The sequence below is a fragment of the Tachypleus tridentatus genome, chromosome 6 (genome assembly GCF_004210375.1).
Source record: "Tachypleus tridentatus isolate NWPU-2018 chromosome 6, ASM421037v1, whole genome shotgun sequence".
NCBI classification, from domain to species: domain Eukaryota; kingdom Metazoa; phylum Arthropoda; class Merostomata; order Xiphosura; family Limulidae; genus Tachypleus; species Tachypleus tridentatus.
The window spans coordinates 86,143,675-86,161,069 of record NC_134830.1 but is presented as its reverse complement, the minus strand read 5'-3'; the positions used below and the strand labels follow the sequence as shown (position 1 = coordinate 86,161,069).

At 33.8% G+C, this 17,395-nt stretch overlaps 1 protein-coding gene across 4 annotated transcripts in view; it reads right to left on the bottom strand.

The window, feature by feature from the left end:
• Window positions 1-105: 105 nt before the first annotated feature.
• LOC143252953 (lysosomal cholesterol signaling protein-like) overlaps window positions 106-17,395 on the bottom strand; it is a 68,368-nt gene continuing 51,078 nt past the window's right edge. Inside the window, exons 14-18 of one of the 4 annotated variants that reach the window (XM_076505898.1) lie at window positions 14,113-14,332; window positions 13,740-13,835; window positions 5,997-6,061; window positions 3,789-3,929; window positions 107-849 (exon numbers count right to left, since the gene is read on the bottom strand). In XM_076505898.1, the coding sequence (XP_076362013.1) occupies window positions 633-849; window positions 3,789-3,929; window positions 5,997-6,061; window positions 13,740-13,835; window positions 14,113-14,332 (739 nt within the window). In that variant the 3' untranslated portion in view covers window positions 107-632. Of the gene's footprint in view, window positions 850-3,788; window positions 3,930-5,996; window positions 6,062-13,739; window positions 13,836-14,112; window positions 14,336-17,395 lie in introns of all 4 variants that reach the window. The other 3 variants (XM_076505900.1, XM_076505897.1, XM_076505899.1) reach the window with 3 other exon arrangements.

The window sequence follows — 17,395 nt, the reverse complement described above, 5'->3', positions numbered from 1 at the left end:
AAATAAGATTACTTTTCTAACTTCATCTTGTTATTTTAAAAACAAAATGTCTGAAATTGGATAAATATGTTAAAAGATGTAGCAGAAATGAAATCTAAGCCTGTATGACACAATTAGATACATAGTTTAAAAATTCAGTGATGTTGTTTGGGCTTTATTAACTTGTTTTCAAACACTTAGTTGTAATATAGTTGTTATATTACGTCATTTAAATTGTACGTAAACATATAAACAAAATTCGAAAATACCACATTACATAATGCAAATCACTGATTTTATTAATTCATGAACTTGAGAAAAGGTCACTGATAAGAGTAATTACTAAGAAAAATGCATGCTATTTTTTAATATTTAGTTTAAATTACAAGTGCACGCAAAATATAGAAACCATTTCGCCGAATACATAATTAAATTAAAAGCCCTTTTCACACCCACCATTGATATGAGACATACAATAAACATCTGACTAGTGTGCTGTGCTCGTCGAATCCTACTAACCAAAACAAGAATCTTTGGTTTATGATCACTTGAATGAGCTTGAAACTTCAGACTAAAGACAAATACATATGGTGATGTATGGTTAGGTAAAGCAAATATTGAATTTGTTTCAATCGCACTACAACGTGTCTGTATTATTTCTGTTCATACTCTGCTTGTGGTACAAAGGCGTACAAATAGATACCATCTTTGAAATGCATCTGCTCGTTCACGTGCTTTATTACTCGGCCATTCAACAATCGACGTCCATAGAGTTCGGCGTCTTTCCGCCCCCTAGCCAGTCCAACAGTGATCAACCAATCAACTAACTCCTTACCCCAGAATACTGAGTTATATGTCTTAGACTGGAAGCTGAAAAAATAATAAAATATTATTGACACTCACTTTTAACTGCTGTTTTCTATGTTAAATATGATTAGTAAGTTACGCTATACTACATATTACAGTAATTTCACCTATATTTTCATTTGAATCATAACATACTTTCATGTGCTCTGAAACATAAAATAAAAGTATTAGTAAACACTTAACTTTGATTATTTAAAACCATTTTTAACTTTATGTTGACGTCACATCACATTTACTACTCTAAAATGAACTATGCTGTTTATACCAGTATTGGCACCATAAACCGTACGAATGAAAATGTTACTTTCTAAATTCAATATGTAAGATGAGTCCAATTTTTAAAATGAGAGGTGGGGGTGTGGAATAACCTAGTAATTGGTGTACCCGGACTATGAATTCAAAGGTTTGTGGTTCACATTTCGTTACTTCAAAATCGCGCTGTGCACTTTCAGTGTTCTTAAAGAGTGACGGCCATATCCCTTATTTCGTCATACACGAGTAATCAAACACTAAGTGGTGGCTACTTCCTTCTAGTCGATCAGTTCAAAACTATAGACGGCTATGCCAGATACCTTTTGTGTGTAGGTTTATACGAAACTGGCAACTACTGTTCAGACTTTTACATGTAACTTTAATTTAATTAGGGTATGTTTTCATAGAAATAGCAAAAATACACTTTTCACTAAAAAGTATAAAGACTTATTACTCTTAATATGTACTTGAGATTAGAGATAAATTTATAGTTTCCTAAACCAGAGTCACTCACAAAACTAAACCTACTTAAGGACACATACTCTATGCTCTTGTTATATTTTGTAAAGTCACATGATATAATTTACCAAATCGAGACTTGGACATTGATTTACAAGTGATCCATGCAAGAGATAAGTCTGACCCAATAGCCAGCATGCTGAATTGTGGATCTGTAGGTCCAATATTCGAACCCTTTAGCCGTAAAAAAATTATTCTCCGCACTTTGGGACAGTGGGTGCATTATAAGAGTGACGGTTTGTTGTCACTAGTTAATCAGATAAATTAATCCAAGAGTTTAAGGTGAATGTTGCTGACTATCTCGTCTATGAGTTCCAAAGTAGGAACAGCGAGTGCAAATAGTCTTCGAGTGGCATTGCACGAATATCCGAAGAGAAGCGGATTCAAGGTTCACATTCAGAACAAGATGGTGGACTTTATATTAGTAGTTACATATATACAGTTTTTGCCATTTCCGTTATAGATAAATTTAAACACTTCTCACTATGATGGTTTAGTGGAGTTACGCCTGCAACTGTATAAGTTGAGCAGGTTTGGTTACAAACTAAGAAGGAACTATCAGGTCATCCCTTAAGTAATGTTCGATTTTAGGTTCAGAAAAAGAGAAAGGATTTCAAACGATTTCAATGTTATTTAATCAATAATGTATATTCCATTATTATTAATTACTTCCTGCCAACGATTCACAAGCTTCTGAATGCCACTTTATAAAATTCTTGAGGTTTGGAAGAAAATAATGTAGAGAGGGGTAGTTTCGACATCTTCATGTGTTCCAAGCTCTTTTCCGTCAAGATAGTTCTGCAAACGTCGAAATAGATGATAATCAGATGGGGCGAGGTCTGGAGGATATGGAAGTTTGTCCCTGTCTAGCTCTTCAATCTTTGCAGATGTGATCCTTACTGCATGAGGCTTTAACACAACACCTTTACGATTGATAAAAGCAAGCTTCTTTTTTTCAATACAACTTCAAGTGCTCTAACTGTTGACAATAGAAATCTGATGTAATTGTTATATTGAGTGGCAGCAACTCAAAGTGGATCACAACAACAATATCCCACCAAACGCTTAACAAGACTTTCCTTGGGTGGAGGTCCATTTTGGGCTGTGCTTTAGTCAGTTTACCTGCACTGAGCCATTGTCTGAGGGACTTAACGTTTTTATAAAATATCAATTTTTCATCTCCAGTCACTAACCTGTCCAAGAAAGGTGAGTTACGTTCTCGAGAGTGCAGAGAAGTGCAAATAATCACTCTTGCTCTAAGGTTAGTTTCTGCCAAATCAAGAGAGATAAATTTTCCAAGTTTTAACACCTTTCCTGTTTAATGGATTTAATTGAGCTTCTGTGCTAGTTCTTCAACTGTTACAGCACAATCTTCATCAAGTGCAGCTAGCAGCAAGTCATCATTAAACTCAACAGGACGACCTGAACTTGGCGCATCACTTAAGCTGTAGTCACCTGATCTGAACTTCTGAAACCACCTTCGACATTTTCTTTGAATGAGAGACTCCGTATCATAAACACACTGAATGTTTCATATAGATTCTGCTGCACTATTACTTTTTTAAACTCAAAAAGCATTATATGCCTAATGTGCTCCTCAGACACATCCAATTTCATAAGGATTTATTTTATTAATTATCTGAAAAAGATGAGTTGAGTTAGTTTCTTTTATTTGTCTGAACATCTTTATACACGTCCTACTACATATTGTAGTCATTAAACCCTTCCACAAAGAGAGAAATGATGATGCATTTCTGTATGAAATTTTCGAACATTACTTATGGGATGACTTAATATTTTCAAAACAGGCAGTTCTTATTGTTTATATTTCATATTATAAAATATAACCTATCCACCACGAATTCAGCTTCTCTTTAACAACGAAAAAGCAACTGTCCTAGTCTAAAAAGATATTATAGTCTATAAAAAATAATAATCCTGTCTCATTAACTACCATATCCATGCTTTCATAAAACAATTATTGGTTTTTCAAATATCATCAACTATTTTGTGTTTTTTATTCAAAAAACATTATTTTTAATTTGTTAATAGAAATCAGTATATATATATATATACTTATAGTTGAATTAACTACTGTACATTGAACTTTATTCCAGTAAACTACTGAGCGATATGTTTTGTACTTCTAGCAACACCAGTAAAGAACTGACCATTTATCTCGTGGAAGATCTTGAAGGCAGTTCTCATAATGATACGTCAGAAATTGAAAACACGTAAATGCAGTATCATCGTCAAGTTGATCTTCAAGCGGAAGTACAGGTCCTTGTGTCCCTTTGCGTAAAATTCTAATCCTGCAATAATGCATAAATAAAATGTTGCAGTTTCATTAGTGATATCCCATAAAAATTGTATACAAGCATTGAACAAATAACAGTTATGACCTTAAACAAAAAGTTCACTAAAGAAACATCAGTGAAGAATCAAATACTGATTTTTTTTTTCATATGTGAAAATACTAGTTCCTGCAATTTCGAACTTGAAGGTTAACCTTCTCCAACTCAGATATTGAAAATCTAAAATGTAATTCTTGATGTATTTTATGAAGATATGCTACCCTCTACGGAACTGTTGTTTTAAAAATTCAAGACAATTTCACATAAACTACGTGTAATAACAAGACTGGATATCAAGAAAATTATTTCTTTGGTACAAAATTATTGCTGAAACAAATGAGATTGTTCGCTATATACATAGCAAAGTCAGTGTGATAAGCATTTGACATAACAGTGTATTAAAAAACTGAAGAAAAAGACTTGTAACTAGAGTAAAATCTATTACAGTAAAACCTGTCTAAGGCGGAATCAAACGTAACCGAGTATTAATATAATTTAATACTTGTGATGAAGTGGGAATTTTTATTTCCTCACTATCTTTTCTATTTTGTTCATCTTTTGAATCTCTCACACTGTTACCATCTTGCAATTCTATTATAGATTTTTAATCAATTTCATCAGTTTCTGTTAAAACATTCTTGTCAATGTTCACAAAACTTTCTGCGTTCACAGAATTATCTGCGTCAGTCATCTCAATCAGAATTTGGATTTAACTGGAATCGTCATAACAAACAACTTTTTCGAAAAATGAGGTTATTTAGTAGCTTTTTTTTAAAAATGAGGGTATTAAGATAGTAATTTATTTTTTCGTGAGAATTACTTAAAGAGTAGAATTTTGCATTTAAAAGACAAATATATTTCTAAAAATCGTGAATCTAATTTAACTGCAAAAATAATAACAGCATAAAAAAACAAAATATATTTAAACAATACTTACTGTAACAAAATGTCCGAGAATGTATTAATATTTAAATAAATTATTAATAAAATAAGAAATTAATATTTAATCAAAAACATTTTTTCCGCCTTACTCAGGTTCTAATCCTACTTGTTGATAAATGAGGTAGGTGAAAGATTTCCATCCGCGTTATGCAGTTTCCGCCATATAGAGAGCCTTTGATAAGAGAAATCTTAAGATAATGCTGCAAAATTTTAATATTTCCAGCTTTAGCAGGTTTCCCCCCTTATGCAGTTTCCGGCTTAGACAGGTTTTACTGTATTATTGTTATACTCAAAGATGATATAAGTGTTATTAAAAACTGTCTATAATAGAACAAAAGGAGAACCATCCACATAATATCAATAAATTGATTTTTGTTGTAATCATGAATAATTGGTAAATAAATAAACTAACAGTAATTGACTTTTTTAATGTTTTGAGCAATCGTTATGCCATTTCATATGCTTAAAAGAATAGAAGCAATACATGAGACGTCTTCACTATGATTAAGCTTCTCCTCTTAAATACAAATTATAAATCCAATCTCGTACCATCCTTGAAACATATTTAGAGAAACCGCGGCCCCCCAGTGGCTCAGCGGTATGTCTCCGGACTTACAACGCTAAAATCTGGGTTTCGATACCCGTGGTGGGCAGAGCACAGATATCCCATTGTGTAGCTTTGTGCTTAATTCAAAACAATAAGAGAAACCGTTTTATTTTCTGAAATAAAGACAAATTGTATAAGATTTTATATAAAGAACACACACTTCCTATATACAAAATACTGGTAACTATAACATAGTTATTGGTGATATTGGTAATAACATTTCACTCGTACCAAACGTGACGTTCAGTTTCATAATAAAAGTTTTGTAGAACGAAAATAACTTCGATATGGTTGGATATTATTATTACAATAAATCTAACAGTTTTGAAGGCACAGATAATATACTTAAGTCCTGGCGAAAATATATTAATCTGTTGAATTTTCAGTTTTTCACATTTTTAGACCACTTCTAATTGTATGATCTCAAACCACTGTACTTAGACAAGAGTTTATAAAAACGTAAAACTACTACCTACCATTTTCTTACGGGCAAAACTACAGCCTTCGTATCAAAACCAAACGTCACAAATGCAAAGATTCCCTATAAAAATATACAACAGTTTTTAATAAATTATGATAGAATTTTGGAAAAAGAATAACTATGTGACAATATCTCTATAAATTTTATTTATTGCAAATAAAAACAGAATAGTATTGGTTACTTCTCTGGAGTAATAGACTCCACTACAAAGTAGACTCTGGATAAATTAGAATTGTTTCACTGATTCCAGAAAATGACTTCAACACACTTTAAAATGAATCGAATATCTGAATCCTTTCTTGTTAAGGTTTAGACTACCGTCAGGATTCACACAGGAACGAAGTTAATGTTTTATACCTGTATGAAGACAAATATGTATGTACTTATTGTTTTTTTAACTTTGAATTACACTTTCATATCACTGCTGATATAGGTTTTACATTTCCTGAGAATACAAATCATTTCGATCTCTACACCTTCTAGAAACATTTTTGTGAAACCATTTTAAACTGTTTCCACCTTTGGTAACAGTACTTTCTGAATTCACACTACACGACAAAAACAATTTTTTGGTGAAATCCCTCAGAAAATGAATACTAGTAACATCTCTGAAAAATATAAGTAATGTATTTATGTACTAATTATTATTTTAGTAAAAATTAAATAGCAAGTGTTGCCCATTTTACAAGTAAACGTGTTCTGGCAAGTTTTCACGTAACATTTGTTTTGAAATAAAACTTAAGTTCATGGTTTGTCATCATATCATATTAAGTAAAACTTAATTCATGATGACTTATTTTAATTAAAATTTTAATACCCATACCAGCTGTCTTTGGAATACAAGTAAACCTTAAGTTTCCTTTTACTTTTGGGCTAACTATTTTACAACTATTGACAAAATAATCTCAAATTGCGATGTTTCTTAACGTCAGGTCCGGCATGGCCAGGTGGGTTAAAGCGTTCGTCTCATAATCTGAGGGTCGCGGGTCCGAATCCCCGTCGTAGCAAACATGCTTGCCCTTTCAGTCGTGTGGACGTTATTATGTGACTGTCATTCCCACTATTCGTTGGTAAAAGAGTAGTCCAAGAGTTGGCAGTGGGTGGTGATGACTAGAGGGAAGGCAGCTAGGGACGGCGAGCGCAGATAGCCCTCGTGAACCTTTGCATTAAGTTAAAAAAACAATCTTAACGTCATGGTATTTAACTTAATTAGTTTTCTACCGTTCGTGTTAGAAAGGTATTAAAACTAAAGCAACTGTATTTAGTGTATTGTTTATATTTATATTGACTGTTGTATTTGAAATCAATGAGTGTGCTTTAAACTTTTTAAACGAAGCCACTTAAAAATTTAACATATCCGAATTTAAAATCTCATATGCTTACAGCTAGTAACTAGCATTCCCATCATCACAAAATCTTCACGTGAATCTCATTATGTCTTTACCATAGCGTTTATAAAAGTTAGTAGCTGTAAAGATGACACAAGTCCTTGATGACCTTGGCAACAACCACGAACCTATCTCCTTTAACATATACAATATCCGCTCTGGCATTCATCCCAAGAACAAAATTCTCGAGTACTCTCACTTATACTTTATCGCATTAAACAAAAAGATAGAATACTCACTATCTGATATTATCAACAATGCGTCCATCAAAAACACACTCACTAACAAAAGAATCACCCAGAACTATAATTCATGGAAAATTACTCCAGAAAAAGATAATAACCTAATGTCTATTTATCAGAACTCGATTCCACACCTCAAAACCAACTACCAATAATGCCAATAACCAAGTCAAAAACTCGTCAGAATTCAACAACAGAACAATTGGAATACATTTTGCACATCAATTGATGAAACAAATTCTAATCCCGCACTTTTCTGCCGCAAGTTTAAAAACATATACAACAACAATACAAACAATTTATCAACCAACACTAGTTAAAAACACATGATGATAAAGCCAAATTCTCCAAGCAAAATTAGACGAATTTATTCAACACACCTAATCAAGCCTTCTTTCACAGACATCATTACAATTTCATCAGTAATCATAGTATCACAAATAATTCAATATACACGTCATCATCTCCAGTCAATATACTAAACTGTCAAATCAGCTCAGCTATCATATCCTCTCCATTTCCTTTACAAAACGTAAAATCACGCTAAAAACTATCAAAAGTACCGTCCACGAAGAAGAAGGCATTAATAACTCCATAATAACAAAGCTCTCCGACAAAATATTCGATCGCCTGGTAGCCCTGTACAAATTATCTCTATTATCTGGTTAATACTCGACAATCTGGAAATCCGTAATTAATCCCTAAAATAAGAAAAGAAATGATGTGAACTTTAATTTAGTTAATAGTTATAACACCTATAAGACTTCCGTTTGTCTCAAACACTTTCATCGCGCGGGATGAGGAGAAACTTAAATTTCTGACCATCCCGGGTCGTCTTTCAGGCCCCAAGATTTATTTTGAAACTTTAAATATCTCAAATCTAAGTTACTGCCACAGATTGGATTGAATTACACAAGGAAATTTTATGGACCTTCAAATAGAATAAGTTATACTGAATATGCCATCGACTGTATCAGTGTATGAGACATTTCAACCCACCTACTTATAGCCAAGTCCGCTGTCGGTGATGTCTTTAATAAAAACACCATAATACATATTAATGAAAAATATCGGCTGAACAATCCACTGTTGATAGTTACATGATCAATACGATCTTTGAAAGGTTCTGTAAAATTACACCACTTAGGTTCCGTTTAATTAATCACTTTAGACTATAGTAATAGTTCATGACTGTAAACTAGAGTAAGAAGTTTCATTCTTCAGTATAAGACGTATCTACAGAGCTTGAACATCAAGAACAGAATGAAACACAGCAAATAACGATCAACTACCAAAATAAATCTTGCTATAAATAAATAAATCTGAGTTTAACGAAACCTAAAAAAAACTTTGAATATGACCACAAAACTCCAACCACGAAGAGTGGTGGTCAAATCATTGTGTGAAATTGATGTTGACTAAGTAATAATTAAAGAGGCGTTTAATATGGAAGCATAATAATGTACCATAATATATCAAACAGTTTTTTCATGCAATAATTTGAAAACAAATAGTACTCAAGAGCCCTGAACTACATCTATTTGGATCATTCAGTAGCATGTTTAAATGACACTCAGAAAACACAACAAAATTCTAAACTCTACACATACAGTTAATTTGTAAGAGTAAATGAAATATTTTTCTACCAGATGTATACCGATATTTGCTGGCTATAGCTAGAGTAAATGTGGATCCATTTTATTCGAACAGAACACCATCGAAAATTAACATTCCAGTACGTAATATAATGTATATTAAATCTTTATTGTAAACTTTTACTTTTACAAAAGTACCTATTTAGTTGTATTTTGAACAATTAAGATCTTTTAATCAATTGAAACATTTAACGTAATAAACTAGGAACTCTCTATTATAAGAGTTGTTCAACTTAATTTTATAAAGCGGGACGTGCTTCGTGTATGAACCGCCATTATATTTAACAGATTTCCGCATTTAATCAAAATTTTACTTGGAAAGTGTACTAAATTACTGTTCGATTGAAATTTCAACGTTCTGCGACTTTAAAAGCATTTTGGATATTCCCAACAGATTATGATCCATTGATGACACCGTCCATTATAAGGTGCATAACTTCAGGGAATCACAGTCCACTAAAATGTAACAATGTTATTAATAGATAACAAGAAAAAATCTGTAAAACAACCGCGATGGCCAGTCAAAGCTAAATAAGATATATGAACGGGCTGAAGTGACTAGAATTATACATAAAGCCATACATATTCGGTGGTTTATAACATGTTTGAGGTGTACAAACAGCGTGATATAAAGCCATTAGAATTAGTCTTAAGCGAAAAAGGACACTTTTAATAGCGGGTCATCACTCGCTGTAAATCATCCATCACAGTGATATGTACTATGAAATATATATGAAAAATCTAAATAACTGTAGAGTTTTGGATCTACTCAGCATTTGCCAAAACTTGTATTAATATTAATTAACTTTTGATCAGAACAAGCTAGTTACTTAGAGCAAAATTAAAAATAAACTTGGCAGTAAGTATAACTAATTAGGCATACTTTTTTTTTACGTGCTCCCGTATAAAGATTAGAATGAAATGCTTCATCAGTTTGGCCAGGCTAGGAGACTTAGCTTAATTATAAATCCCTATTTTAAGCTAACAGCGCAAAACAGTCTCTATAATAGAAGTATAATAATAAAAATCTATAAGAATAAGACTGGATGTATTAAATAGTATAAATAATAATAGTAATGAAAATAACAATAAACAATAAAATACTGTACACAGGGAACACAAACACTAGCTGTTAACTTCAATTACTTCCGTAACAAAACTTATCATTATTGCAACTTTATGTCAGCACAACTTTCCAATATTCTCTCTAAAAATGTCTCAGACAGAGCAACTTGACAGCTTCCTGACATTTAAGTATGTGTGTGTGTGTTTTCTTAAAGCAAAGCCAAATCGGTTGCCTATTGTATCCACCGAAGGGAATCGAATCCACGATTTTGATGTTGTAAATCCGAAAATTTACCGCTGTCCTACCGGGAAATCGGACCTTTGAGATAAATTATTATGTCACATGTTACCGTTCAGGTGCAGAACCAAGTAACAATATTATCGTAAAAACTAACGCTTATCAATCACTGTCAAACTGCAGTTTACATTTCGACATATTAATCCTTGTCAAAAAACAAACAAAAACACATTGGCTTTGTTACTCTTCGGAGGTGTGAAGTTGGAGTCCTGCTATTATTCTATGGACGAAAGAGGTTTATTTCAGCTCAGAACATAGAAAATTACGCAACAGGGGTTCATCCTACTGACATGATTTACTTGGCACACAAATTAGCACACGCCACCAAGATTTAAATTCCCAGTAAGATAAAGCGGCCAGTCAAATGATAGCAGATCTAAGAGTTCCACAGCACTGGACAATGTCGAGAAATCTGGTTGAAATACCGCGAATGAGACTAATGATAGAGACGGCCCAGGATAGGGTGGTCGTTAATATCAGGAGCATCACTGGGCAAAAACCCGAGCTGTATTTTCCAGTTTACCGAAAAAAATATGATATCATAATATAAATATATTTTTTGTTTCTCATTTTAACAAAATATCGAAGATAACTAAAACTGGAGAAAGAGGATTTTTCTCACTGAATCAACAGTAAGAATAATTATTTTTAAAAATTTGTCTGTGTTAACAGCGGAGGGAGGGGGAAGAGATATGCAGTGTGAGAGTGATCTAGTGATTGATTTAGACTTAGATAAAACGGAAATTTGTTGGAATGTGTAAAAGTGATTTTAAACAATGGGAAAACTGACAAGAAGTAACAGTAAGAGAAAAAGATTATTGGTAAGATAGATATAAAGTAATATTTTTTATCGTAACATTGAAAAACGTAAAGTTAAAGTTGCAAACTGCAAAAGACTGAAGACATTAAAACAAGTAATAAAACAAATTTGGGAAAATAAGGTTGACGTAGAAATGCTAATACCATAAAAGTACAGAAACAATATAGGGATGAATATATAAAACAAAACAAAAATCAGTACACAAGTAGCCAAATATTAAAAAAAAACATGTATTTGAAATAACGGTCAAATTCCTTCGATTTGCATGCATTCAGGTTTGAATAAAAGCATTTAAATTGAATAATGCTATAAAATCTTGCAGTGATTACTTCCCATTCTCAGGGACTACTTATGTAGGGATTTTTGTATGATTATCTCTATCACGTTTCTATATTTTTCTGGCACTACCTACATCATCCTTTAAAAAGAATGTTTTATGACTTGTTTCTCCTCTTTCTTCTTTTTTCTAAACATTAATGAATGGCAGTCTCTATGAAGATAGCAATTTTAGCCGTGAGTGATAAGTTGTCTTGATGGACATCATATGTTGAAGTCAAATATTCTGCACTCCCCAATTTAAAATGCAACAATTTAAACATTGGTGAGCTAGTCGTTGTGACGTCACAATCACAATAATCAGTAAAACATTTGATTGTAACATTACTTGCCGGTTCTCTACTTTAGTGATTTTTTTTGTCTAAACTGAAGGTCTTAATAGCTTTTGAAAAGCTCGAAAACCCAACTTAGGTATTCATGAAAGTCTCTTAGTTTGTTTTATGATATTCGAGACTATGATGAGCAATTTGTATTATGTGGCGGTTATTTTTTTTCGGTCAATTCCTACATACTAAGTACTTAATGATAGACCCTGAACATTTTTTTCTGGAAGCAGGTTAGCCATTCGTTAAATTATTTCATTATTTATGCAGTAATTAATACCTCTATAGGAGAATCACTGAAAAGCACATTAAAATAATGTAGAAATTATACTTTGATAATAGTAGAAAAAAAAACAATGTTGGGTTAGGTATAAACTATTTTTAGCTATATTAAGTAATTTGATAATGTTGACTATTTGTAAATGAGACAAGTAGGATAAAACATTAATTTTATCTACATTAGTGTGAAGTTAAAAATTTAAAATGTTATACAAGTCTACAAAATTGACAAAGGCAGAAGAAAACATTAGTTTTGGTTCTTTAATTGTCCGCTTGTTATAAAAGGTTCATTGTTAACTTTACAATTGACTTGAAAACGATATTTTACAGTAAAATATTAACAAAAAATAGCGCTCCTTCTTGACTGTTCAATACAGTTAACAAACTAATTACTATTCCATGCGATTTTGGGCCTGGCATGGCCAAGCGCGTAAGGCGTGTGACTCGTAATCTGAGGGTCGCGGGTTTGCGCCCGCGTCGCGTTAAACATGCTCGCCCTCCCAGCCGTGGGGGCGTATAATGTGACGGTCAATCCCACTATTCGTTGGTAAAAGAGTAGCCCAAGAGTTGGCGGTGGTTGGTGATGACTAGCTGCCTTCCCTCTAGTCTTACACTGCTAAATTAGGGACGGCTAGCACAGATAGCCCTCGAATAGCTTTGTGCAAAATTCCAAAACAAACAAACAAACCATGCGTTTTCCTGTTTATTAAGTTTCAGTTACTGATGTATCTTAAATATTAAAAATGTAAGGAATAATGCAGCTTCATAATTAATTACATTCTACTTAATCTTGCATTAATTATAATATAGTACACTGCAAACTGTAGTTATGTTTTAATTAATTTCTGTTGCAACTGTTTCTTGAGCCCATGCCTCGAAATTTTCATCATGAACTAGACATTTCGAATACATTGCTTAAGCGAAATATGTACCTGAAATGTAGAGTTAATTCAACAGATACGAAGAAACAAGGAATCCCCATATTTTAACCCATACGATTATGGATGCTCTAATGTAATCAAAGTCAGCGGTTAATGTTAGTGAACTTGTTAATAATACAACTTAATAATAGTCATTTCATCACTATAACGGACGTAACGTGTATGTCAAAAACTATGTATGTAACCCAAACTATTGCGCCATCTATTGAAAGGCACCATAAACAAAGATCCATGAAAATTTTCGCACTTTGGACATTCAAGATTCACACAATTCGAAAAATAACTGTGGTATGTGCGACAATAGAACATGATGTAATCGAAATTAACTCAGAGCACCTCAACCTAACTAAGTGTTTGTCATATTAGCGAATGTAAATAAGTTATTCCGTACCTGACCAAAGTTGAGCACGCCGTCCAAAAACTCCATTGCTACAAATAACCCATTAAGCGTTTCTGCTGTTAGTTTCCAAACACTAACCGTTAAGCCCTGAAAGTTTGAAACATTTAAAAACAAGTAAAATACCTTGTCTATACGGTTCGCTCTTTTTAAAGTAAGAAATATTATTTTCTGAAATGCGTATTGATATTATGTATTTATTTTAAATAACAATAAAAATTTAAGAAGCGAGTCACAAACATTAAACTAAAAAATAATAGTTCGAAAAAAATTCTATCTGACGATTTTGATTGATAATTGATTGATAACAAAAAGTTTTCTACAACTAGAAAAACTGGATTTATGGAACTTCAAAATAAAAACTCACCACAATCATGGATATGCTTAATAATGTCAGAAGAATGACGTGGCGTAAGTTTTGCTGATCTATATTGGTCTTCTCTGTCATTTCTGCTGTTGAAGAAGTTTCTGATGGAGGAAAGGAAGAACTTGGGCTATCGATTCCATTACTTTCTACATCAGAAAGCAAGTCTCTCATGCTAGTTGTCGTAGTACTACGTTTAATGGTCGATAGAAAATTTCTCAACCTGCTAAACGTGTATAACACAAGGTTATGGAAAATTTAATACAATTATAAAACTATATCAACAAATAATGTGACTCAAAAGATATTTTTAGTCATTTATAATTCACTGTTAGTTTCCATCGATGTTACTATTTATATAAAAGCAAATATTTTACTAATATTACAAAAATGTTTGCTTCCTTGTGTCAATAGTCAATCGGTTGGAAAAGTAAGATAGCAGACAGACAACACCTTGAACATTTACCATATCCCATAATAAATATTTTTATAAATATATATATATATTATTTTGTTGTTCCTGTTATCAAAGATATATGCATGCGAAGGGATTTGTTTCTGTATCATTCTGAGTCGCTGAGAAAAAAAGCATTGTTAAAATTAATTAATTATTTTATGAGCACGTGGCATAAATCATGAAAAGTTCTTGTTTGTTCGTTGTTAAACATAAGAGTACACAATGGGTTATCTGTGCTTTTCTTAAAGTAAGTATTAAAACCAGGGGCGTAGATCCTGGGGGGATGGGTGAGATACATCCCCCTTCATTTTAGGTGGGGGTAGGATGCATAAAATAACCCCTCTTATAGTTAGGTCTGTTGAATTGTTTTATTGCATCACAGGCTTACAAATTGTGTGTTTGTTCTTGTAATTCTCGTGTTCTTACCAATCAAATTACATAATTAGGCCAAATGTAGGCTTTTTGAGTAGCCGAAATGTTTGTTTGTTTGTTTTTGGAATTTTGCACAAAGTTACTCGAGGGCTATCTGTGCTAGCCGTCCCTAATTTAGCAGTGTAATACTAGAGAGAAGGCAGCTAGTCATCACCACCCACCGCCAACTCTTGGGCTACTCTTGTACCAACGAATAGTGGGATTGACCGTCACATTATAACGCACCCACGGCTGGGAGGGCGAGCATATTTAGCGCGACGCGGGCGCGAACCCGCGACCCTCGGGTTACGAGTCGCACGCCTTACGCGCTCGGCCATGCCAGGCCCAGCCGAAATGTACATCTTTAATATAGGCGTGCTTCTAAGCCTTTCGATCTAAGCGATAGTTCGTAAGTATGAGTCAATAGACCTAAGTATACATGCATGGCTTGCAAGCACCATCACAAAATCTATCTATGTCTTGTACGCAGTGTAAGATTAAGTAAAATTTTCATCACAACAGATTAAACAGAGCATGAAATTCGAAAATATTACTCCCAAGCGTAAACTCCTGTGATCTAGATCTGGCAGGCCATTTGTAGCTTGTAGCTGCATCAATCTTATGTGTATATTGTACGGTTTTCCTACGCCATTTGTTCTTACGCATGTCTAGCCGGTTTTATTGTCGAACGCTTTACTCTCCTTAGCTGCCGAAGCCGCTGATCATAGTGTATATGTTTAGTGTACAGTTAACGATAGATTCGGGTCGCTCGGATCCAGATGCGCCCTACATCACCCCCCTCCGCTCCCTTTAGTCTGAGCCTCGATTTTACAACAGGGCTCATTAGATCTGTGTTTGTGGCCCTCATTAATCCATGAAATTTCATATTATCACCACCCTCTAATAAAGTGCTGGTGTTTTGTGGTAAAAGAACAATATATTCTCTTATCATAGATAGTAAAAATATTGTATTTTTTTTGTACAATTAGAACACAAAAGGAGCGATTTCAACGCCTGAAGCCTCTACTCGAATTGTATTGCTAGTTTTTGTTTAGGTGTTTTTATTTAATAGACGTGCTTATAGACATTATATCACAACGTGTTTGGCTTTTGATGAGCTTTAACAGGAATATAATATATTTGTGATTGTTTAAGTATTTTTAGAGAAACTTGCAATTACTTGTGTTGTAACTAACACACATTATTGTCCCAGCGATGCCCAGGCGGTCAGTCGGCTCGGTAGTCACTGTGAGGTTCGCGCGTTCGATTTAAATACATTGTACAGTTCAGTCCTACTTCCATTCTGTTCTATCTTCGTTCGTTGTGCATCAGAGTTTTTCAATAAAGACTGTATTTTAGCCTGTTGAGTCATCTGGGAAACAGATTCCAATTATGACAAGCAACCGCCTGAAACTTTCCGATATTAGACAGTTCTGCAAGCCAGTTACTAGTACTACAAAGTGACAATGCAGATGCAGATAATTCCAGCAACCTCAAGCAAAGGAATAGAAACTTGCCATACAGAGGAAATACCATGTTCATCAGAGGACGAGTCTGAAAATGCTTTTGCAACTGTTGCACATCATTAACCACCAGATAGTTGTGAAACAAGTTTGTACAGTAATGAAAAATCTGACACTCCACAAAAACAGTGTGGAAAGCCGTATCATCCAGACGCACAACTAATACCACGACAGAAAGCAAAATCTCAAAATATCAACTTCCAGGGAAAGTGGTTTGACGAGTTCCCATGGCTGCACTTCGACAATCAGACTCAAAAAGTCATATACTTTCATTGTGCCAAGACAGAAAATAGAGGCCTTTTTACAGGGAAATTGGAGAGGTCAGTGAAGTATACCTTCATATCCACTACATTTTGCAACTGAAAAAAGGCAAAACAGAAATTCAACGAACACCAATCCTTCTCTCACCACTGATTCGCTATATCTCCAGAAGGTTCACTTGATGTAACTCCAGTGACTGTCCAGCTACATGATGGAAAAAAGAAGCAGCAGGAAGAGCGCAAAAGAAGTCTAGCCAAAATATTCAAAAGTTTACGTTTCTTACTGCGTCAAAGTTTAGCATTACGTGGACATACTGATATGGAGGGGAACTTCCTGCAGTTAATGAAGCTCCTGGAAGAGGAAGATCTTGAGTTGACGGCCTACTTGTCAAAGAAAACCACATTCACATCACCCCAGGCTCAGAATGAAATAATGGAGATGTTCAGCCATCAAATACTGAGGAACATAGCACACGAAATGCAGAAAAGTAAAATCTTTGCATTAATGGTTGATGGCACTCAAAATGTTACAGGTGTCGAACAGGAAGCAATCTGTGTACGATACGTAGGTGAGAACCTTGACGTCCATGAGACATTTCTTGGTTTGTACAGTGTTTCCAATACAACTGGTGAAA